The sequence below is a fragment of the Podarcis bocagei genome (genome assembly GCF_964188305.1).
Source record: "Podarcis bocagei genome assembly, chromosome: 7".
NCBI classification, from domain to species: domain Eukaryota; kingdom Metazoa; phylum Chordata; class Lepidosauria; order Squamata; family Lacertidae; genus Podarcis; species Podarcis bocagei.
In genome coordinates, this window is record NC_138132.1 from 7052693 (window position 1) to 7077508 (window position 24816).

The window sequence follows — 24816 nt, forward strand, 5'->3', positions numbered from 1 at the left end:
TATAATAAAACCGCCCATGAACGTAAGAGGCTGATTTGGGCGCGATTTCCCTGAGGTGCGGGAAGGTGGGGCCGAGGCCACTCGCGCATGCGCGCCGAGATAAAAACCCAACCCTTGCCGCTCCTCTGAGCGACAGAAGCTCGAGGGCCGAGCAGAGGCGGAGCGTAGAAGAGCCAATCGGGCGGCTGGGTGGGTGTGGCCACCGAACGCGCGTGCGCAAAAAGCCCTCCCGTTGGCCCTCTTTTAAATAAGAAAGGAGTGGGCGGGTCCCGCTTTTGTTTTTGTTGTGATTGTGGGCGGGTTTGCCACCGCCCCGCCCTCTTCATAAAGAAAAAATCCTCGCGGGGATGCGCATGCGCTCCGTGGTTAGAAGGGGGCGTGTCGGAGAGGGCGGCCGTGCGCAGGCGCAGCGGCTCCTCTGGGCAGCGGCGGCGCCGGCGCGTCGTCAGTTGGGTCAGTGCCGCCGCCTCGCACGGAGCTGGGCGCTCCTTCTCCCTCACACGGAAGCCGCTCGCTCCGCGCCGAAGCTCCCCCCCCCCGCCCCGAAGCGGATAGTATGGTGGATTACCACGCTGCCGGGCAACCCTCTTACCAGTACGGCGGCAACGGGCCGGGCATCGGCGACTACATGGCTCAAGAGGACGACTGGGACCGGGACCTCCTGCTCGACCCAGCCTGGGAGAAGCAGCAGCGCAAGGTGAGCCCGGAGGAGGCGCCTCCCCGCTTCCCTCCTCGGCTGCGGAGAAACGGGAAAAGAGAGGGGCGAGGGTTCCTCTGGGCATGGGCAGAGTGCCGCTCCCTTGGCCCCTTCTCTCTCTCTCTTGCCGCAGGGCTGGGGGGAGAACCTTAAAAACAAATAAAGAGAGAGGCGAGGGTTCCTCTGGGCATGGGCAGAGTGCCGCTCCCTTGGCCCCTTCTCTCTCTCTCTTGCCTCAGGGCTGGGGGGAGAACCTTAAAAACATAAAGAGGGGCGAGGGTTCCTCTGGGCATGGGCAGAGTGCCGCTGCCTTGGCCCCTTCTCTCTCTCTCTTGCCTCAGGGCTGGGGGGAGAACCTTAAAAACAAATAAAGAGAGAGGCGAGGGTTCCTCTGGGCATGGGCAGAGTGCCGCTCCCTTGGCCCCTTCTCTCTCTCTCTTGCCGCAGGGCTGGGGGGAGAACCTTAAAAACATAAAGAGGGGCGAGGGTTCCTCTGGGCATGGGCAGAGTGCCGCTCCCTTGGCCCCTTCTCTCTCTCTCTTGCCTCAGGGCTGGGGGGAGAACCTTAAAAACAAATAAAGAGAGGCGAGGGTTCCTCTGGGCATGGGCAGAGTGCCGCTCCCTTGGCCCCTTCTCTCTCTCTCTTGCCGCAGGGCTGGGGGGAGAACCTTAAAAACAAATAGAGAGAGGGGCGAGGGTTCCTCTGGGCATGGGCAGAGTGCCGCTCCCTTGGCCCCTTCTCTCTCTCTCTTGCCGCAGGGCTGGGGGGAGAACCTTAAAAACAAATAGAGAGAGGGGCGAGGGTTCCTCTGGGCATGGGCAGAGTGCCGCTCCCTTGGCCCCTTCTCTCTCTCCTACCTCAGGACTGGGGGGGGGAGAAACAGCCTTAAAAACGAAAAAGAGAGGGGCGAGGGTTCCTCTGGGCATGGGCAGAGTGCCGCTCCCTTGGCCCCTTCTCTCTCTCTCTTGCCTCAGGGCTGGGGGGAGAACCTTAAAAACAAATAAAGAGAGGGGCGAGGGTTCCTCTGGGCATGGGCAGAGTGCCGCTCCCTTGGCCCCTTCTCTCTCTCTCTCTCTTGCCTCAGGGCTGGGGGGAGAACCTTAAAAACATAAAGAGAGGCGAGGGTTCCTCTGGGCATGGGCAGAGTGCCGCTCCCTTGGCCCCTTCTCTCTCTCTCTCTCTTGCCTCAGGGCTGGGGGGAGAACCTTAAAAACATAAAGAGAGGCGAGGGTTCCTCTGGGCATGGGCAGAGTGCCGCTCCCTTGGCCCCTTCTCTCTCTTAGGACTCAGGACTGGGGGGAGAAACAGCCTTAAAAATAAAAAAGAGGGGCGAGGGTTCCTCTGGGCATGGGCAGAGTGCCGCTCCCTTGGCCCCTTCTCTCTCTCTCTTGCCGCAGGGCTGGGGAGAGAACCTTTAAAACAAATAAAGAGAGAGGCGAGGGTTCCTCTGGGCATGGGCAGAGTGCCGCTCCCTTGGCCCCTTCTCTCTCTCTCTCTTGCCTCAGGGTTGGGGGGAGAACCTTAAAAACAAATAAAGAGAGGCGAGGGTTCCTCTGGGCATGGGCAGAGTGCCGCTCCCTTGGCCCCTTCTCTCTCTCTCTTGCCGCAGGGCTGGGGGGAGAACCTTAAAAACAAATAGAGAGAGGGGCGAGGGTTCCTCTGGGCATGGGCAGAGTGCCGCTCCCTTGGCCCCTTCTCTCTCTCTCTTGCCGCAGGGCTGGGGGGAGAACCTTAAAAACAAATAGAGAGAGGGGCGAGGGTTCCTCTGGGCATGGGCAGAGTGCCGCTCCCTTGGCCCCTTCTCTCTCTCCTACCTCAGGACTGGGGGGGGGGAGAAACAGCCTTAAAAACGAAAAAGAGAGGGGCGAGGGTTCCTCTGGGCATGGGCAGAGTGCCGCTCCCTTGGCCCCTTCTCTCTCTCTCTCTCTTGCCTCAGGGCTGGGGGGAGAACCTTAAAAACAAATAAAGAGAGGGGCGAGGGTTCCTCTGGGCATGGGCAGAGTGCCGCTCCCTTGGCCCCTTCTCTCTCTTGCCTCAGGGCTGGGGGGAGAACCTTAAAAACAAATAGAGGCGAGGGGTCCTCTGGGCATGTGCAGAGTGCTGCTCCCTTGGCCCCTTCTCTCTCTCTCTTACCTCAGGACTGGGGGGAGACACAGCCTTAAAAATAAAAAAGAGGGGCGAGGGGTCCTCTGGGCATGTGCAGAGTGCTGCTCCCTTGGGCCTCTTCTCTCTCCTTTACCTTAGGACTGGAATTATTATTATTATTAGGTGGTCTCATGCACTCCCTCGTCGTCCCCGGGGGCTCGTGTGTGTGTGCGCGCGCGTGCGTGTCTGTGTGAATCCGTGCAAGTTTAATTTTTTTAAAACGGGAGAAAACTAAAGCTCCAGGAAAGGAGGTCGCGGGGGGGGGGGGAGAGAAGCTTGCAAGTCTTGAGTTAGGAGAACGTGGCGCGGTCCTGAGTGGGGTTTTTCCCGTAGGTGGTGGTTCTTCCCCGCGTTGGGCGAGCAAAAAAAAATTAAAATTGTTTCCGAGGGTGGGGTAGGAATGGGGATCGGGAAAGAGGCTTCCACGGCCTGGCCTGGAGCAGCGATCTTCAGCCTTTTGCAGACACCAGGAGATCCGCCTTTAACCCGAGCGTGCATTTTGGGGGAGCCATTTCTCCACCTTCCTTGACATACCTTTGCATGGTGGCAGTGCTCCTGTTGTGGCTTAGAGAAGGTAGAAGTGTGAAAGGTTTGTGGGGGAGGTAAGAGATTGGGGGGACCAGTGGGTTTTGATGGGGTGTGCTGGGATCAGCGGTGGAGGCGGCAGCAAGCCAGATTACACACTGGAGGGCATCTATATAATAACAACGCCAATACTAATTATTATTTGCGGCTTACCACTTTGCTCTGGCCTTGAGGAACTTACCTTTCTCCACCTTTCCCTTCTGTTCCTCCCCTGCCTGTCTTCCTTTTTAGTTTGTGTAGCCCTGGCAGTAGGGCCTGTCTGGTGTGTGTGTGTTTTAATTGCCCTGAGCTGCTTTGGGAGACAATGGCTGTCTGCGTGTTATTTATTGTAATCTCGCTTTCCAAAGTGCACCAGGTGTTGTACAGATAATAAAAAAAAATGCACTTAGCTTTGAGTCCTGTGTGAGCAGCTTTTGGCTGCGTGTGCCGTTCCTTTGCGGGTGGTGGTGGGGATAATATGGTGGGGAGAGGGGTTTTCAGTGCCCTGGATCTTGGCTCTCAAGGGTGTGTGATAATGTTGTGATGTGAGGGTTGGAGGAGGCAGAGAGGGGTACATTTGGGGTGCAGGTGTTCCTTGCCAGCGGGGTGATGGTGGACAAAGGGCAGCCCTGGGTGGGGATAGGAGCCCCAACGAGGACTGTGATAGGGATACAGAGAGCCCATGCTTACTCTGATCTGCCAAACAGTGGTTCTGAATCTGGATTCGGTGTGTGGCGGTGTTCAGTGGATCCTGGGGGTGGAAGTGAAATTGCATGATCTAGGAATATGACAAAGCACACCAAAGGTAAGGTGTAAGGGGAAGCTAGATTATCAGAGGGCCTGTTTTGCCCTGGGCAGTCTTAGATGTGTATAGTTCTGTGCAGGTCTACTCTGAAGCAATCCATTGAGACTTTCCCCCTGTTGCAGGACTGCAGTCGCCTTGTATTGAGCAGCAGGTGGACGATTGTGGGTGGCAGATAGGTGTTACCGGACTGAGACTTCTGGGTGTGGGGTTTGTTGGCTTAGGGGTCTGGCAGTCAAAATAAAAAAAATTCCTTCCAGTAGCACCTTAAAGACCAACTAAGTTAGTTCTTGGTATGAGCTTTCGTGTGCATGCACACTTCTTCAGATTCTGGCAGTGTGCTTCGTGAGGTGTGGGTTCTGGACAGGAGAAACCCAGGGGGCTGCATTTTGGGGGCATAAATTCAGAAGGGACTGGAAATGACTAGGGCACCAGCACGTGCTGACCCTAGTTCTGATGATGACGTGGAGGACGTTATTTCACGGGGATACCTTTCTGTTTCATGTTGGGGTGGCAGTGGCAGAGTTTTTGGGAGGAGAGAAGGGAGCAAATTGTTGGCCGGGGTGGTGGTGAGGTCTGTGGAGTGCTGCCGCCTGCGATGGAGAGTTGGGAGGGCCGGTGTGGGCCTAGAGAAGAGGGCACACAGGTTGCAGCTTAGTCACTGTTCAAGGTGGCTGGAGTTTGCTTATGGAAATGTTGATGGAGGTGGGGGGGGGTGAGCAGGGAGTGGTAGGAAGAGGAGGAGAAGCAGTGCTGGGTGGGGCAGCTTAACTTGCCTGGTGAAGAGCACGTGTTGCCAGCCATCCCTCTCCCAGCATTCTCCCTTGATTGATTCATCCTGCAGAGGGGGATGGGGAAGAGCTGCTGGAAGGAATGACTGCTGCTTCCCGCCCCCCCAATCCCTCTTCCCTCCTCAGCTGCTGGGGAAGCGTTTTTTAATTACAAACTGGCTCACCACAGAAAACCCCCCTGGGAGATCTGGGCTGCTAAGTTAGCATCCCCATACATCACACACCATTTTTATGGGTGATGCGTATGTTCTCTTCCCTTGGAGCAGCTGTCTCCCCACACCCCAGACTGGGGTGGCTTGGCCATTAAATGCTGAGAAAGAAGGGGAAGTTCTACCTTGTATACGGGTTTTCCACCCACTGCCCCCTTTGTCTCCTCCCCCCCTCCATCCTAATGTGTCTGGACTCTATTAGATTGGAAGCCTGCGGCCAAGCACTGTTCTTTTCCAAAAAATGTGCAGCATTTAGACATTTTAGGGCCTTCATAAATTAATGACAACAGCGCAAACATTTGCTGCCTCGGGCATTGCTCATAGATGATTGGTAAATTTAATTCCCCTGCCCCCCTGTAGTTAAAAGCCACTTCATTGCGTGGTTTTATTGGACAAGTCCAACAAGTCCAGCCCTTGAAAGCCAGGCCTTCAGTTTCCCCTGCTGTTGTTAGCCAGCTCCCTGAGGTCAGCTGTCATGTCCAGTAGCACTGACTTGCATTGATTGTGCCAGCCCCCCCCCCCCCCCCGTCATACTGGGCTGCCAGGGTTTCTGCTCTCATATCTGCAGCTTGTGATGTGGAAATAGTCGTAGGGGCAGACTGAATTCCCCAGCTGCCTGCACTGTTTAACTGTAGCAAATCCCTCTGCAGTTTGCTCAGTGTTAAAGCCATGTGCTTTGTGTGTGGCAAAGGCTTACATTAACAGACAGCCTCGTTTATTGCTTTACGTATCCTCCCCACCACCACCTTGTGCCTCTCAGATCTGAGAAGCGCACGTGTGTGCACAATGTCTACAACCTCTGTCAATTGCATAGTACTGTATGTGTGTTTCAATCGCAGGAGTAGCTAACATGTGTCCAGACTACTGGCCATGCTGGCTGGAGTTGAAAGAAGTCTGTTGTCTTTCAGCATAGTTGCTCCTGTTTTAGAGAATAAAGTCTGCTGCATCTGGGAGACGAGAGTTGGGAACTTGGGTGTATTTGGTTCTGCTGTTTCCACAATGCTCTTGCCCCGGCACCCCCTCCTATTACAATAATACTAACCTACCTTACAGGGTCGTTGTAAGCATTGCTAGAACGAATGTGTGCTAATACTCCAGAAGCACTTTACTGTATATAATATCATTTACTGTTACAATTATTGGGAGGGAATACACAAGGGTGCTTTCTAAAAAGCCGTATCTTTATACCGATCAATAGCAGCTGTGTGGCAATTTCATTTTCCAATAACCTCTTTTTTTTTTTACCGGACTTAACCCTCAAGCTTCTGGTCCAGCCTTCCTCCTTCCAAGCTGCAGTGGCCAGCGTTCCTCACTTTTGTCTTCAACCTCAAGTCATGTAGAATTTCTATTATAAAATCCTAGTTACCTTGCTGAGTGCTAGAAGGGGGAAATCTCCCCCTCTTTCCCCGCCAGTCCCCAGCGCCTGCGAAATTACTCCGAGACTTTGGAAGAATATCCTGGCTGTTGCGGACGTTGCGTTTGTATCGTCCAGCAGAGCATTTGTGCTCTGGATTTGGATGGCAAGCGGTGGTGGGCCATCTGCTATTTAGTTTAATTATCTTAATTGCACGCTGTCTTAAGGCTCAGCTAAGAACAGCGGAGCCAAATTCAAGGAGGCATGGGACTCTGTACCGGCTCTAAGTTGGCAGGAGGAAAGTCCTTGCGGGAATATTTTTTTCTGAATAGAATGAGCATGTGTTGCTCAAATACATGTAACAAGCCTCAAACTTTCAAGACCCTCCCTGCGTGCTCGGCTCCTCGGCCTCCCCTCCCCTCAGAAATATCTGGGCTGAAATCAAGATACCAGAGAGTAGTAGCCACTAGACTTAATGGCACGGCTTGCTGTGTGAGAGCCAAGCTAATGACTTTCCCATGTCTCTGGCATATTTGCGGCCTGGAGGGAATGTGTATGTGTCTTTCCGAAAGCCTGTTCACGTAACAGTTGCTGGGGGAGGAAAAGGTGCGGCCTCTTAAACGCTGAACGGTAGCATCGTGCTCCTCCCACTACACCTGGCGACACAGGCTTTGAATCAACCTTGTCACTGTGACGTTGCAGCTGAGCTATTTTTATGGGGCAGGCGCAGCCAAGAGCAAAGCATGCCAGGCAGCATATGGCTTCCACGCCAGAGGAAGGGCTTTCAAGGTGTCGTCGCACAGATGATCTATTCCTTTCTCCGCCTTCTTTCCCTCCCCAGAATGGAAAACTTAGGTTGAAATTTGCACACGTTCAGCTGTACACACTTGGCAAATGAAAAAAGAGAGTTGAAAAATAAAATGAAATGGAGGCAGAGAGGGGGTGGGAGTCTGGGAATTTTTTTTTCGTTCTCCCACCTGCCAATGGGTTGTGATCATAAAGGCTTTAGGTGCGATCCCTGGAAGTTGCAGGTTTATTGTAATTTCTTCCTCTGTGGTACCATTTCAGGCTGAAAATTGATGGGTTAAGTTTCATGTTGGAATGCTTGTTCGCAGGAAATTCCTCTTGCACATTTTTTAAAAAAACATGCATGTAGGGGTGTTGCATGGAGACTTGGCTATGAAAACTTGATATGTTAGTTTGCTTCATGTAAAGGGCTTTCAAGACATGTGTCCCCACCCTTTACTCACCTGCAGCCCGAAGTGCTGCACTGCAGCATTCTGATACTTGTATAAATGAGCTCTCTTTTCCCCTCCTCCAATAAGCTGGTGCCTTGAACTACAACTCCCATCAGCTGTGCTGCCTGGTGCTATTGGTAGCAGTTGTTGTCCGGAACATCAGGACACCAGGTATGAACCGGGGGAAACCGATGTGAGCTGCTCCTCTCTTTGTTTTTCCGAGGAAATTCTCAACAAGCAACTGAGCCATAATAGCCTTCTCCCTCCCATCCTTGGTCTGGGACAGATTAAAGAAAAAGGGGTGTGTTGGGTCTGTTGCCACATTCAGGCCATGTTCAGAGCTTGGAATGTCAGCGAGGAGCCCACGCCATAACTTGGCATTTGCATAGGAGTTTATTTATTACCCTCATATTGCAGGTTGGAGGAGCAGGGTGGGGGGGTGGTTTGTCTAAGGCCCTGCAGTGAAGTACAAGCTGGGCTGGGCTTTGAACTGGAGAGATCCTGACTCCTAGTCCCTCTGCGGCTTTCCGTTCGCCTCTCCTGAGCCTTTCCGCCCGGCCGAGGCTCCTTGGCGACTTCCTGAACTGCCCTGACGTGAGCAAACCGAGCCTCCCCTTTGGGAACCGGATGCGCAGTTAGGTAGCCATCTGGAATCGATTGTCCATAGCCATTTCAGTCCTGCTGGGCTGTAGCTCTGCACCATGTTGCTCCCGGGCCCCTGAACTCTTGTTCAAACATTGTTATGGCAAAAGTGTTTGGCCAGAGAGACTCCTACTGCTTCTGTGCTGATCGCACTTTGATAAACATCCTTTAAGTCACATTCTCAACCAAAGCTCAGATTTATTCTGTTAAAACAACAACAACAACCAAAACTGCTCTGGTTGTGTGCTTGGAAGTGGAAAATCTGACTTTCTATCCTCATTTGGCTGAAAGATGGGGGAACGTCAAGCTTGTAATGGTCACTTTTACCCCAAATGCAGAGGAAACTGGTTATTCCACCCCCCACAAGATGACAATTTTCCTTTTCTTTTTTACAGGCCCCAAACTTAGAGGTTTAGCTGTATTTGAGATTTGGAGCTTACTTTGGAAGCAAAAGGTGTATGATGCGTTCTGCTGCAAATTCTGGGTTATGTTGCTTTTTTCAGTGACAAATGGGCGCCTTTCTTAGGGCAGCATGAAAGAGCGATCTGGGAATGCCGAGTCCACGAAGGTCAAGGGAGGGTGTGCGTCGCCACCCTATCAATTTCTGTACGTCAAACACTAGTGCCAATATTTGAACAGCGGGTGACATTCCTGTGTCGTGTGGCTTCCTGTTGCTTGTGGTTAGGCACGCAATATCTTCAAGTGTATAGGAGTCATTAGTTTAAGGTGTGCTGGATTTGGACAATTCAGCCCTGTTTCTGTGTGTTGATTGCTTCGTATTGACAAAGGTAGCTACTGTTTGAAAGGCTTGGACAAGGCCTGCAGCCCTTTTACGTTCTCCAGAAATGATCTTAATGTGGTTTGCAGACTTATTCCGTACTAAAGAACTGTGCAAGCGGGACGCGGGTGGCGATGTGGGTTAAACCACAGAGCCTAGGACTTGCCGATCAGAAGGTTGGCGGTTCGAATCCCCGCAACAGGGTGAGCTCCCATTGCTCCTGCCAACCTAGCAGTTCGAAAGCACACCAGTGCAAGTAGATGAATAGGTACCACTCTGGTGGGAAGGTAAACGGTGTTTCCGTGCGTTGCTCTGGTTCGCCAGAAGCGGCTTATTCATGCTGGCCACATGACCTGGAAGCTGTACACCGGCTCCCTCGGCCAGTAAAGCGAGATGAGCGCCGCAACCCCAGAGTCGGTCACGACTGGACCTAATAGTCAGGGGTCCCTTTACCTTTACCTTAAAGAACTGTGCAAAGTTTCTTGTCCTCAAAAGGTACGGCGGGAGAATGGCTGTTGATGAAGAAGGTTCACAAACATTTGTTTAAAAACCATCGCTGATTTCAAAACTTGTAAGACGATTTGAAGGGCCGATTGGTGGTCTTTAACCAGCCTTGCAAATATGCCTCCCAAAGTTACTAGCCTGCTAGAAGCTGATAGAGGAGGGATGGAGGAGACCTGCATTGCTATGCTGGATGTGTGAAGGAGGGTTTTGTCTCTCTCTCTGTCTCTCTAGCAGCCCGCTTGGTTTCTGTGTTGAGCCGAGAGGAAGGATGGAGTTCTGCATCTCAGCCATGCCAGCCCCCTTGCCCAACTGCATGCCTGTGGCTGCCAGGCAGGTCCTTAGATACTTCTGATTGTTGTGTTTAATTTCTGAAGAGGTTGTTAGTTCTTGAGAATGGAGGATTCCTTCTCCTCTCTGCCTTGGACATTGTAGAACACAGCAGGTAGACATTGTAACACTTCCCAACACTGAATTGAGTTGATATGAAACAGTTTCTGGTGCAGGTTAGGAGCAGCAACACGCCACATTGTAGAGAGGAGAAATGCAAGTTTGTATCTCCTTTGGCGCACAACTTTGGGAAATCCGCTGCAGTTTACTAACGTAAAGGGCGTTAGTTTTGTTTGGAAATCTGGCAGAGGTGTGATCAGGTTGTGCCTTGTGAGCAATCCGGGGGTGCTGGTGTTTGCCTACCCTTCTGCTCCCATTTGCTTGAGCTTTTCAAGGCCACAGGAAGGCAGAGCTGGTGCTGCCGATGCCAGTGTTCAAAATCAGCGTTTCGCTGCTGGCGTGGGTCCAGTTGCGACTACCTGGAGATTTACGTGTGCTAGGTTGGCAACCGCAATTTGAAAACCTTACTCCTTAGTCCATCGTTAATGCCATTTCCATTTCCGCTGTCTGTGCTTCCCTTTCTTGCACTGGGACAAGTAAATTGTTGTAAGAGCTATCTACAGTCGAGAAATGTGGCTGAGATATTAGAATCACAGAATTATAGCATTGGAAGAGACGCTGAGGGTCATTTAGTCCAACCCCCTGGTGAATAGATATTCCATTGTGGCGACCGACAGCAACCTCGATTTCAAGGTGCCATTTTAGCTTATATACCCAAGTTTAACCCTGCCCGATGCTATTCCTGGCTTCCATGTTGCCACCCCAGGTTTCAGTTCAGGGGGTGAAGTCCTCCGGATGTTGGACTCCATCTCCCATCATCCAGCATGGAATTATTGGAGACCATGAACACTTGCCACAGGTTCCCCATCACTCCCGATTTGAATTCAGTGGGCCAGGCAAGCTGGGTTTGTTCTGGTGCAAACAGACTGGTTGGGGGGCAGTTGCCATTCACCCACAAAGCAAAGGTGGGTAGCAAATCGCACATTGTGTATACCAGGGATGTCCCTTGCCTTTAACCCCCCCCAAAAATGGAACTCTCCCCCAAAAGCTTATCAACCCCTAAAAAAACGGGGCTCTTCTCCCTTTAAAAAGCCCAACAACTTTGAGCTGAACTCCAAATAGCAGTTCTTGGTCCCAGGACATTTTAACCAGCTTCTGGCAAGCTCTGTGAAGCCAGTGACCCTTTTAAATGGTTCAGTCTTCTCCTGAAACATAACAGGGTACGATGTCTTGAAGGATCTCCCCCAGGTGATGGTTTAAACTTGCTCATGGTATCTTCTGGAGTGAGGTGGGGGCAGTGAGGTGCTGCAGTTCTGAAAATGGCCGTGTAAAGTCACTTTGGGAAGTTGTGTGTCCACTTGTGAGGTTTGCAAGCTGTGTGTGGCTGTTATGTGTCTGGTTCTCAGGGAAAGTGCGGAGGGGGGGGGAGTGGGTCTGCGCTGGAATGTGAGCTATGCACGATTTCAATAGCATTGTGCGACTGTTTGCATCTCCTGTGTTGTCCTACCCAGACTGTTGCAAATAAACAAAAGCCGGTCTGCATTCCAGCTTTGTGTTTTCCCGAACTTTTCTGTAAGGAAAGGGGACAAAAGGAGTGACTGCTTGCTGGTTGTACCTTGCTAGGAAAAACCGCTGGCTTCTCATGCGTACTAACCTTTCTCCTCCCCCCCCCCCCGCCCTTCCTCTTGCAAGGCAACGGCCGTAAATTGTCCTTGTACGTCGGAGGATCTGCTTCCAAGTTTCTGGTGGTTTGGAAGCCATAGCCAAGCACTGCATGGAAAGCTTTTTGTTTCCCCTGAGCTGGTTGGACGGGCAAGCAGATGAATCATCTCTTATTAGCTTGCCTATGTAACAAATCATGATTTAAATTTCACTCGATTGGAGCACATCCAGAAAACCAAGTTGTCCCGACTGAGGCGAGTTGCATATGAGCGTCTCTTGGGTCGCCAAGTTACACCAGGGCTCACTCGGCCCTAGAGCGTCCGGCCGAAGAGGTCTGTGGTTAAATAGCTGGCTTGTCTAACAGTTTGAGTCGGCTCTCTGTCGCTTACCCCTTTGTTGCATACTGACAAGCCACATTAAAGCATTTTGCCAGATGAAGATGAGTGTGCGTGCAGGATTTCTGCAAGAATAGATTAAAGGGATGTAAACAATTGGTTCCAAGGGAGCTGAAACTTGCACAAAGAGAAGACTTACCGGAGCTATGAGTTTATGGCCTTGTTGAAAGTAAAAAATCACTAGCCTTTTTGATTACTTGTTACTTAGGTGCAGTGTTAGAAATTAGCTAGGTGCCAGGTGCGTTTTGCGACTAGATTGGGTTCCATTGCGACCAGGTTGGCAATGGACATCTCCATCTGGCTGGCTCTTCTTCCAGTTTTCTTCAGCAGATCAGCAGAAGAGCTTATTTATTACATTTATATCTCACCTTTTTCTCCAAGAGGTTCAGCCCTCTCCTACAACGGCCCTGCAAGGTAGGTGAGGAGGCTGTGACGGACTCCGAGGTCGTCCAGTGAGCTTCGTGACCACGTGGGGATTCGACCCCTGATCTCCCAGGTCCTAGTCCGGCACCCTAACCATTACACCACGCTGGCTTCCTGGAGCCCTTCTGCTATGGGGTAGCTCTGTAAATTAAGCAGTTAAATAATTATAGGGAACACAAAATGTCACCTAGAGAAGGAACTGAAATATTTTCCCTTTTATTTATTCTGGATTGTTTTTATTTGATGTTTTAATGTGCTGTGAACTGCTTTGCACATCACAGGCTTGCTTTTTGGAGAGCCTGCTTCCCCTTGGCGATATCTCATTGTGCACATGCAATGTTGAAAGGTCTGGAAACCTGTGGGAGGGGCCTGCGCTGTGGGTCTCTCCCCCCCCCTCGAATTAGCATCATTATGATTGGTTGCACCCATGTTCCTTTGAGGGCCTTTTTACATTACAGCCATACCGTGGGATGAACCTACGGAAAACAACAAGGGCTGTCACATGGAAAAAGGGTAGCAAAATTGTGGTGGGACCCAGTTGCAACACATCAAGTTTTGCCTGATCTTCTGTGGGTTATTCTAACTCCACACCGGCCAGGGGCTGTTCACAAGCCAGGACAAACAAATTCATCCGGTGCAGGAAAGAAAGCAATTAATCCAAATGGTCTAATAGAAATGCCAATGGATTTGGAGTAATTAGGCCTTCATTGGCGAAATCTGTTGCAATTTCTTAAATGACTGGTTACAATGGTTACAATGGTAACTGTCCTTTATGGTCCTGCACCCCAGTCCATGGGGAAGGGGAGGCAACCAGTGAGTGTTACACATATTCTCCATCCCCGAAGTTATATGACAAGGGTAGGCAAACTAAGGCCCAGGGGCTGGATCCGGCCCAATCGCCTTCTCAATCCAGCCTGCGGATGGTCCGGGAATCAGTGTGTTTTTACATGAGTAGACTGTGTCCTTTTATTTAAAATGCATCTCTGGGTTATTTGTGGGGCCTGCCTGGTGTTTTTACATGAGCAGAAGGTGTGCTTTTATTTAAAATGCATCTCTGGGGCATAGGAATTCGTTCTCTCCCCCCCCCCCCAAATATAGGGACAGTGAGGGACAGTGGACCAGCCCCCTGCTGAAAAAGTTAGCTCACCTCTGTTATACGAGATCCAGTGCAGTGTAGTGGTTAGGCGGTCAGACAAGGATCTGGAAGACGAGGGTTCAAATCCCCACACGACCATGAAGCTCACTGGGTGACCTTGGGGCCTACCTCACAGGGCTGCTGTGGGGGATTAAATGAGGAGGAGGAGGGGGAAATCCCGTGTTGTATTTTGAGGTCCTTGGAGAAGAAGGTGAGCTATAAATACAACAAATAAGTAAAAGCAGAGGTTGGATGGCTGTCTGTCATGGATGCTTCAGCTGTGATTCTTGCATTGCAGGGGGTTTGGACTAGATGACCCCTGAGTCGCTGGTCCAACTCCGTGGTTGTATGATTCTATGAAAATCAGGATTATTTTAGGACTGTTGCAGAGAAGTCTACCTACTCTTCCTCTCATCCCTTGCGACATGCCAAACTCTTGGAAGTTGCAAACTGGGATATCCATGGCTAGGCCAATATTTCAGATAAGTCTGCAGAATTGACTAGCCTATTTTCTTGAATTTCCCCTTTTTAAAGGAATTTCTGGCCTGAAACCAGATCCAGCCTCCCCCCCCCCTCTTTTGACAAAAAGGGCTTCCTCCCCTGAGATGATTAACCCACCGCAGGCGAGTGGGTTACTCCCAAGGCTACTTGTGACCAGGGCTCACTCTCGGAGAAAGTAGTAGAAATTGTTTAAGGGTTACACAAGTTTTCCATCCTGCCCCCCCCCCCCAGGAGGAGGCTGCTGCTGTGAGTGGGCTGTCCCAGCGCAGCCGCCCTCTTTAGTCATCTCCTTAATTTCAATGGCATTCCGCATTTTCCAGCGTGACTTCGAAAGAGCCCTTCTCTCTGAGTTTCTCCCTAGCTCCTTGCTTCTATACTGGTGCGCTGCTTTGCCGTAGTAATTCGAGAGGTGCCAAAAGATATACAGCTGCCACATACATTGGGAGTGGAAAGTGCCCCTCCTCCTGCTCAACTTCTATTTTTTCCCCCTTCTTCTTTTCTTTGGCTCTTTCAGTTGGATGCCTGCTTCCTCTCCATATAAGGAGAGGGCTGCGAACATGAAAAGCCACATTTGTTCACAGGACAGGTAGAGCAACTTCTTACACAAAGATCAGATATTTCGCTTTTTGAATACTCCCTCTGTTCCGAGAACCTTTTGTTTCGTTTTTTTGAAAGCTCTCATCTCCTACTCCTTTGCCTCGTATTCAGATATCTTGTTGCAGCGGGGGAAGAAAGCCAAAACCCAAAAGTTTGAAGTCTGTGTGTGTGTGTGAAGTGGACAAATGCCAACAAACCAGAGTGACCCAATCCGTCCGCTTCTCTTCCTGCAGTCCCACAATTAGGAACTTGGTTCTCTAGGCTTGACGGTTCAGTTTCGCAGCCCTAAGAACATAGGAAGAGCCTTCTGGATGAGGCCAATGGCCCATTAGTCCAGCACCCTCTTCTCCCAGTGGCCAACCAAGATGCCTGTGGAAAACCGGCCAGCAGGATCCGAACACGAGCAATTCTCTCCTCCTGTGGTTTCCAGCAACTGGTACTCAGAGAACCATTGCTGCGGATCATAGCCATCCTGGCTAATAGCCATTGATAGTCTCCTCCTCCTCCATGAATTCGTCCAATCCTCTTTTTTCCCTTTTTTATTTCATAGTTTTTATTTCATTTTAATACACCCCATACAAAAAGAAAATATGAAGATACACAAGTATCCATCACCTCCTAACAACTAAAAAAGAAGAAGAAAATAATAATAAACGCCACCACCACCAATACATTAAATTCACACCAATACATTAAACTCACAATACATTGTAATGAGAGCCAGTGTGGTGTAGTGGTTAAGAGCAGTGGACTCGTAATCTGGGGAACTGGGTTCGCTTCCCCGCTCCTCCACCTGCAGCTGCTGGGTGACCTTGGGCCAGTCACACTTCTCTGAAGTCTCTCAGCCTCACTCACCTCACAGAGTGTTTGTTGTGGGGGAGGAAGGGAAAGGAGAATGTTAGCCGCTTTGAGACTCCTTAGGGTAGTGATAAAGCGGGATATCAAATCCAAACTCTTCTTCCTCTTCCTCTTCTAATGTAATGTCCAATCCTCTTTTAAAGCCACCCCAAGTTGGTAGCCATCCATGTCTCCCATTTGAAGGAAGCAGCGTTCGGAAATAAAATAATTTGTGAAGCAGACTTTGACCCCGTTGTTTGCGCCAAGGGTGCAACCTGGAAGCATGCAAAGAATCAGGAAGTACAAGATCTGCCGGATCCGGGACCAGCGAGACTCGGCCTTTAGGCCTTATTTGGTTAGATGGATGGATACTGCTTGCTGAAAGAGTTGTGGGAAGTGAATCACTGGCTCAAGTATACCCTTGCTCTGTTCTTTCCTCTGGTTAGGTGGGATGCTTCAGTCATCTGGATCCCAGATACCCCTGAAGCCAATTCATTTTGGGGTGAACAACGGGGGGTGGGGGGTGGGGCGGTCCCAGCCACAGATGAACATGATAATCATTCCTTGGCCCTCACCTGCGGGCAAAGTCATCTGTGAGCCTAAGACTGCAGCTACCCATTACCCCAAAGAGGCAACTGCCCATGAAAACGGCATCTGTGTGCCTCGTTCTTCCCTCTCTCCCCGCTGCACAACACTTATTGCAACCTGCCCCATGTCTTAATGATGTGCATCCCTCCCCCACATTATCCAGTGATGTGGGGCAGCTGAAATAGTATTGTGATTCTGTTAAGTGCACGCACTTGCCATTTTGGTGTTAGCTGCCTCTTTCCAACCTCAGACGTACCTCCTTTCATCCCAGGCTCATATCCCAGGTTCAGATGAACCTGTATTTGGCCCCGTGTCCACATGTTGTGTCCCTGCAGCATCTCTGCAACCTTCCCCTTGTCCCTCGGGTGGCTTCAGAGATGAGGGCTGTGGAGCAACAACACAGGCGGCAGGTGATCAGGCTGGGGAAAAATATCCAGCCAGCAGAGGCTCGCTGTGTTATTACATTTTTTATCTTGATCTTCCCCTGGGGAGTATATCGTTCTCTCCTCCCATGTTATCCTCACTTAACACCTTGTGATGGAGATTAACCCCTTTCCCCAGGATGATTAAACAGGCTGTCCTTGCATTTTCCACATCTAGATGTGAATGGACTCGTGTTCAGTTTTAAATGGTTTGTGTGCTCCCTGCCCCTCTAGTTTGACATGGTACATTGCAGGCTAAGCCAGGATCCAGAGTCCTGCCTACTATTCCATGCTTGCAGCTCTTTGCATGCCCTGAAAGCTGCTCCTGAGACCCCAGGAGACCCTCCAGAGAGGGTTACCTCCAGCAGAACACCTGTAGGCAGCCTTCACCAGCCCTGGTGCGTGCCCTCAAAGTGCTTCAGACTACAACTCCCATCAGCCCCGGCCAGGACAGCTAAATCAGTAGCTGCGGTTGGCGACTTCTGTATTTTACCCTGTGAACTGTCTTGAGATCTTACGATGAAGGGCAGTATATAAATCTTAACAAATTAAAGAAATAAAATAAAATCTAAAAGTTTCATTTTGTATGCCATTAAATCAGCGGTGGGGTCATGCAGGTGCCTGAGATAAGGTTTTTGCCTCCCTGCCTCATATAACACAGCGGCAGAGCAGTCCCACAGCAACTTGCAGGCCCTTTGTTGTGTGTGGCCCACTCATAGCGGAAGAGGGATTCTGACCATGAATCACTATGATGGGGAAAGAGTGAATTCTTAGAGCAGAAGCTCTCTTGGGCTTGCAACACTGGCCTTTCTTCAGCGTGGGGCTTAGAAGGCTTCTGTGGTCATGGAAGGAGATGGGGAAAGAGTGTCTGGGGCAGGGGTCAGCAGACCTTGTGGGGGGGGGCTGAACTACATTTTGTTTTTTTAAAAAATATATTTATTGAAGTTTCCAATAGTAATACAATCAAAAATTCAAAAGGAAAAAAAGAGAAAAAAGAAAAAAATAATAACAAAAGTACCAAAAATAAAAATAATTAAAAACACATAAAATTCCCGTTACTTATTTTCCCTTAACTTATTTTCCCAGACCTCCTCATACCTCCCTTTTTTGTATTCCGATTCAAATTGTTTATTCAACAAATCCTTATCAATAAATTTTAACCTGTTTCTAATTTTGTAGTGCTGTATCTTTACATTCTCTCTTTCATCGATTCATTTTTAGTTAATCCTTTAATATCTTTTAACCAAAACCACATTAATTCCTTTTTCCAAGATCTTAGGGGCCGGACTACATTTTGAAGGGAAAAAAAAAGAACAAATTTCTGTGCCCCACAAATAACCCAGAGATGCAGTTTAAATAAAAGCACACATTCTACTCATGTAAAAACACGCTGATTCCCGGACCGTCCGCAGGCCGGATTTAGAAGGTGATTGGGCCGGATCTGGCCCCCGGGCCTTAGTTTGCCTACCCATAGTCTAGGGCATAGGTGGGCAACCTGCTACCCCTGTCTGCCAATAATGATGATGATGATGATGGTGATGATACACATGGCCCCCAGTGCCTCCTGAAGCTGCCCCAGTCTTCTATCCTTTCTGTTTGTTTCTTTATTTTTCTTGGGTTTTAAAGGTGTATTCCACTTATTTGATAAAATTATATACACACAAACATATGGTTCCCCCTCTCCCCCCCCCCACGCCTGGCCGGGGGGTGGGGTGGGAGGAGGCGGCTTTTTTCCTGTCTGAGACCAATTGCATACATAGCACAGAAAGTCAGAAAGGAATCGCTTCCACTTGCTTTCCAAAACAAGTAGCTGTCCTGGTCTGTTGCACTAAAACACTCCTCCCTTGTGAGTAGACCTCCATCGGGTTGGGTGTTCTAATCTGAAGTAGTGCCGTTTGTGTTCTAGGTTAGTTAGTTTTGGAAACGGTTGGGCTCTGCAACCTCCAAGGGAATAGCGTCCTCAACAGAGAGAGAAAGAAAAAGCTTGCCCAATCCTGACCTAAGAGTTGATCTCCTCTTACATACAGCGCTGAAACGGGAGAGGTCTGCCCAAGCACCTGCATGCATGTGGCCCGATGCGTCCCAGGGCCAGTGCACAATTCGTGCGGTGCCATATGATCATTGCAGGAAACTTAAGGAATTGCTTCCTGTTGTGCGTTGGGGCTGCATCGGAATAGAAAAGAGAGTGAAATAGCATTCTGTGAGTGTCCCGTGTCTGTTCTGCTCATGCATGGATAGCACTGAATGCAGCCCCTAACTTATAACGGTAGCAGAATTCAGTTTATAGAATTTGGGTTACTGTGGCACAGCATTTCGACGCTATTTTTAAGCACAGAGTGTTAGCGGCTCTGTCTGCGCTGACTCCCCTGCTTAGGCGGCTCGTCCTCACTCTGGACATGGAAAAGGCTGCCTTATATCCTGAGTCAGTATTTTAGCTCAGTATTCCCCAGATTGGCAGCAGCTCTCCAGGGCTTCAGCACAGCTTCCCCTCCAGCCTGGGAATTCCTGCATGCAAAGTGGTTCTTTCCAGATTCCATATCGTGGTGGAACGGGTGCCATTCCTGCAAGGCTTGCACACGCAGTTATCCCTAGTGGGAATTTCACCCCTTCTCTTTCAACCTGGCTGCTGATACTCCCTCAAATGTCCTTCATAAAAGAGGGTCAGGTACGGATGAAGTGATGGAACAGTAAGCGGAGGAATTTCCTCCTTGTCTTCTCTCCTCCCACCCTTCCAAGTTTCAAATTCCGCTGGGATTTAATTTTCCTCCAGCAGGACAATGCGCCTGTGGCTTCCCTTGGCAGCCTGTGGAAATAAGGTCACTTAACTCTAGTCTGTTGGTCTTTCCTGTTCAGGCCTCAGATGGTTTTATGTGCTTGTCAAATACTGCAAGGCGACGCCAGAGTACATGCACACAGAGAGAATGGCAGCTGCCCCACTTTCCCTGCTCGGCCGCAAACCAACAGAGATCCCTCTCCTTTCTTCCTCCTGCTACGGGGCTTCATCTCTCTTCTTAACAGATGCCAGTAAATGGCTCATGGCAAGTCAGTTTCTGCCGAATACGATATTTTGTGTGTGTTGTGTTTTGATTTTCCCCAAGTTCTCCTGGCCGCTGCTCCCCCTTTTTGTTTCAGAAGAACATGCCAGTAGAGGATGAACTGTTATCTACTAAAACTTTCATAGCTGGATGTATAATTCAAAGCGTTGCTTCTGTAACCTAAATCCGGTTGTGCGTTCGTTCCCTTCCCCGTCACTCTCTGCTCCTTTTTAAACTCTGTTTCGCTTCCTCTCTTCCCTCCCCCCCCCCCAGCCACAATCTCCTGGCAAGCGGAGAGAATTACCGCTTGATTTCCCATGATGTTACCCTGCAAATATTGTTAAATTATATTTAGATCTGGAAATCTGCAGCTTGGGAAGAAAGGAAAGATCCCTGTTCTGCCGGGGTGGTGGTGGAGGAGGAATCCTGAGAATGTTGAAAGTGCAAACTGGAAAAAAAGAAAAAACGAAAAATCCCAACAGTCTCAAACCAGCTGTGACTGTTGCCTTCCTTGAAATGCAACCGGCAGTTAAGGCATCAAAGTGCAGAGCAAAATATAACCCCGGCTGAAAAGAGGGCAATTAGCTCTGCTGGTGGTTCTTCCTTAATTGAACATATTGCGTATCACAGACCTCCCCCCACCACCGACATGTCAGCAGGAATGCCACCTACATGGTTCCCCCAGCTTTGTATACAAAGCAAGCCGAACATGAGAGATTTGGTGTTGCACAGGATGCCACAGTGGGGCGGGGATTGTTCTGAGACAACCCCAGTTCTGGATTGCTTGATGAGAAAGATGCTTCATTGCAGCCTAATGTCCTCTGTTTTGCACTTTTGTGCTTGCAGGAAGGGTTTCCGTAGAAGTGGGGGCGGGGGAAGGGTTTTTAATCCTCTCCATCTCGACTGCCCCTTGGCTAAGCAGCACGCTTGCAAAATGCCTACCCATTGCAATTCCTACATCTATCTTCGGCAAGGAGGCTCATCTGTATACAGTGGTACCTCGGGTTACATACGCTTCAGGTTACAGACTCCGCTAACCCAGGAATAGTGCTTCAGGTTAAGAACTTTGCTTCAGGATGAGAACAGAATTTGTGCTCCAGCGGCGCGGCAGCAGCAGGAGGCCCCATTTGCTAAAGTGGTACTTCAGGTTAAGAACAGTTTCAGGTTAAGGAATTACCGTATTTTTTGCACCATAACACTCACTTTTTTCCTCCTAGAAAGTAAGGGGAAATGTCTGTGCGTGTTATGGAGCGAATGCCTGCGGGTGGCGGGGGGGATCTGCTGCAGTCGTGAGCAGAGGATCCATGGTTCCCCTTCCTTCCCTCCTCCGTGGTTACAAAGCATGGATCCACATGGATCCTCAGGATTTTTGCATTGGGCTACTCCAAACTCACTGTCAGATCACATGTCTGTGGCCACAGCATGAACCACAAAAATCATATATCCACTATTTCGTTTAGAATATTTTTTTTCTTGTTTTCCTCCTCTAAAAACTATGTGCGTGTTATGGTCTGGTGCGTGTTATAGAGTGAAAAATACGGTAAGTACTTAACCCGAGGTACCACTGTAGTTGGATCCAGTAGCTGTGCATGAGGGTTAATTGTGAGTTTTTTTGGGGGGGGGCATGTGTGTGATTAAGGGTTATATTGAGCCCGATGGGCAGAGTGGATCATGTCTCAAAATACGCATACACAGGGGAAATGGCGTGCACGACCTCCTACAAGCATGTCTACAAAAAACGACTAGCTCGCCAAACATCATACGAGCCCTACCTGCTGCTACACAAACATCGGTTGTCAGTGGCTACAGGTGAAAACATGTGCACAAAATCTCTTTTCCCGTTTACAGAAACTGTGGGCCAAAATTACTCTCTACTGATGAGTAGCCAAGTGACTTAGAATAGCAGTGGCAAAGATTTGGCCTTGTATGCAGCGGACGGCAGAAATGGAAGCCGTGGGGAGTGGCAGGGCCTTCAAAGACACCGAAATTGCCTCCTGGGCATGAGTGCTGGAAACATAAATTAAATCTAGCAGGAAGCCCAGCGTTATGCTCCGCATCCTGGGTAAACTGAAATAGCTTGGATTGTACAGTGGCGCTCAATAGGCACTTGGGTAGTAGAGGCAGAGCTTTTTAGTCTCCTGCAACAATTTCTGTGGTCCCTTCCTTTATGTGGGACTGATAGGTGTATGCAGGTGAACACACCCACACCTGACAGGTCCACCCACAAGGCTGGTCAAAACCAGCGGTGCCACCCAGGAGGATGGACCAACCCATTTCTGGCTATACCACAGCAGGAGTGGGAAGAATGGATAAAAACAGGAACCGGTGCCTGAATGGCTCTGCAAGACTTTTTTGAAGCGTTGGCCCTGGCTGTGAGGGTGGAGTGCCATTTGGGCTCCATAGCAAACAGCAAAATTTCCTGGGCCAGCGCTGAGCTTGATCGATTTGCCAGAGCAGCAATGACATGTCTGGAGGAAGGCGTTGGTTTCCTTGCAACGGGCAGCAGGGACTGCCAGAGAGGCAGAGGTTGATGGAAACGGTATCAGAAATAGAGCAGAGGCGCAGGACGAGGCTGGCTAGAGAGCACGGTCTTGCTGCTAGCACAAAGGAAGCTTTGACCGCAGACATGCCACTCTGGAAAAATATTGCACCGTGTGGGCATGCCTCTAGTGTGCGTTGTGGGGTTTCCCCCTTTACTTCAAAAGCAAGCCGGCTTCCGGAGCTACTCAGGTGTAACCCAGCTGCCATGTTGCCACGGCTGCCATGCTGCTGGTCTTGGCCCAAGGGGACACCGCTGAGCCAAGCGTGATTTCTTCAAGCCGGCCCTGGCATGAGGTGCGGTGGTTTGCCTCGGGTGGCAGATGTTGTCCACCAGCAGATTAAAAGGCTCACGGGTCTGACAGCTGCGGCCCAGCCCACTGGGAGGTTCTCCTGCATAGGCCCCATTGAGATGGATGGAAGCTGCTGCCCAGCTCAACGGGGCTTGTGCAGGAGAACCTCCCAGTGGGTTGGGCCTCCTGGTGATCTGCAGGTGCAATGTGGATTTTCTGCTTCCTCCTGCACCCCACCATCTTAAACTGGATACTGTATCTTTAAGCCCTTTAAAAAAATGAAGTAAAAAAATGCTAAGTAAAAACCCTGCTCTGCAATGAACGCTGAGGATTACAGGCCTTCTCCTGTTTCGCAGGCTTGGCACCCCTAAATGCCTCTTCTGGCAGAAGTGCCAGCCTGTTCAGCTGGGCTCCTTCCACGCTTCCACATCTCCCCTTTCCCCCTCTTCCATGAGGAAAAGGCAGAGGAGGCAGCCTTCCGACAAGTGGCACTTCACATGAGGCTGGCGCTAGAGTAAACTGGCTGAAGTGCCTCGGCTGGCGCTGCTAAGTGCTACTGTGTGGGAGGCTTCAAGCTTGCCGTTTGAATTTCTCCGAGGCCAAAGGCCGGGCGACTGGCCATCTTGTGGCAGGGAGGGGGCATGGGGAGCAAATACGCTTTGCCAGTGAAATGGTGGCTAGGAGTAATCTTTAGCATTCGCAGCGCCTTTTGAGGGTTCGGAGCCCTTCACGGGCATCCTCGCCGCAATTTTGAAATCTCCCGGAGCCGAATCTCAGCACGTTGTGCAGTGGTACCTCGGGTTAAGTACTTAATTCGTTCCGGAGGTCTGTTCTTAACCTGAAACTGTTCTTAACCTGAAGCACCACTTTAGCTAATGGGGCCTCCTGCTGCCGCCGCGCCACCGGAGCACAATTTCTGTTCTCACCCTGAAGCAAAATTCTTAACCCGAGGTACTATTTCTGGGTTAGTGGAGTCTGTAACCTGAAGCGTATGTAACCCAAGGTACCACTGTATAAGGTAGCTGCTTTCCCTGCAGGTTCTCTTGTGCTCATTTTGCACTAGGGCGGTGAGGTAGGTTCGCTTTCATTGGGAAGGGTGCGCCCGACTTCAGAAAGCCGGAGCCTCCCTTTGGAAACTCAGGCGCTCTTAAAAGGGAATGGCGAGCACACCTGTTGCAAACTCTCTGGCGCTGCGGCGAAGTGGTGGGGCTGGGGCTGGGAAGTGATTCACCCCAGCGCAGCTTCTGTTTCAGCGCTCTCCGCCTCTCCCTTCGCAGCTACCCTTTGTCTCCCACAAAAGCAGTTTCCTGCCGCTGTTCCTCGGCTAAATATCGCAAAATTAGACCCAGGCTGCAGCCTAATATGGCAAAAGAATGATGGGAATCCTCTGTGTCTCGGCTTTCCCCTTGAACTCTTCTCTGTGGCTTCAAATGTGGGGAGGTGGGGGCATTTTTTTTTAAAGGGAACAGAAGTATGCCAATGAAATTTCTGCGGTGAAACTCACCAGGATAATCCCTCAGGCAGCTGTTGCATTTATTTTCTGCTGGGGTGCACAATATATATATATATATATCGTATTTTTTGCTCTATAAGACTCACTTTTTCCCTCCTAAAAAGTAAGGGAAAATGTGTGTGCATCTTATGGAGCGAATGCAGGCTGCGCAGCTATCCCAGAAGCCAGAACAGCAAGAGGGATTACTGCTTTCACTGCGCAGCGATCCCTCTTGCTGTTCTGGCTTCTGAGATTCAGAATATTTTTTTTTCTTGTTTTCCTGCTCCAAAAACTAGGTGCGTCTTGTGGTCTGGTGCGTCTTATAGAGCTGGTGCGTCTTATGGAGCGGAAAATACAGTATGTATAGGGGGGGGGGAGCTGTTTATAGGAAGTTTCAGAAGCTACCTGCAATCCACGTACTAAAGAGGTGCCATTTGCTGCCAGTCCAAAGCGGGCTGGTGAGGGACAGGGCAGAGCTACCACCATGCCACAGGAAGTGCCCTTTCCATGGGCTGCTTCCTGTTTCCTGTCCTGTCTCCCACAGAGCAATGCACGCAACATGCCTTGATCCCTGGATAAGGGTCTGGGTCTGTATGTGGAGCAGAATGAGGGGGTAGAACGGGCTGTACCACTCCAGAGCTTGGCCAGCGGGTGCCACTTTCCAATGCTAACCTCCCTCGAAGCTTCCTCGCCAACAAAAGCAGCTATATTTGCTGTTTTTATTTTATTTTATTGCACAGGGCGCTTTTATCGAAGGACAGTGTAGGAATGCAAGTGACAATAACA

General features: G+C 50.2%; 1 protein-coding gene across 4 annotated transcripts in view; it reads left to right on the forward strand.

Moving 5' to 3' along the window:
* The first annotated feature begins 445 nt into the window (after nucleotides 1-445).
* Nucleotides 446-24816, forward strand: part of ACTN4 (actinin alpha 4) — a 148378-nt gene continuing 124007 nt past the window's right edge. For 2 of the 4 annotated variants that reach the window (XM_081200229.1, XM_081200228.1), the window contains exon 1: nucleotides 446-697. In XM_081200229.1, the coding sequence (XP_081056355.1) occupies nucleotides 557-697 (141 nt within the window). In that variant the 5' untranslated portion in view covers nucleotides 446-556. The remainder of the gene's footprint in view (nucleotides 698-24816) is intronic. The other 2 variants (XM_081200226.1, XM_081200227.1) reach the window with 1 other exon arrangement.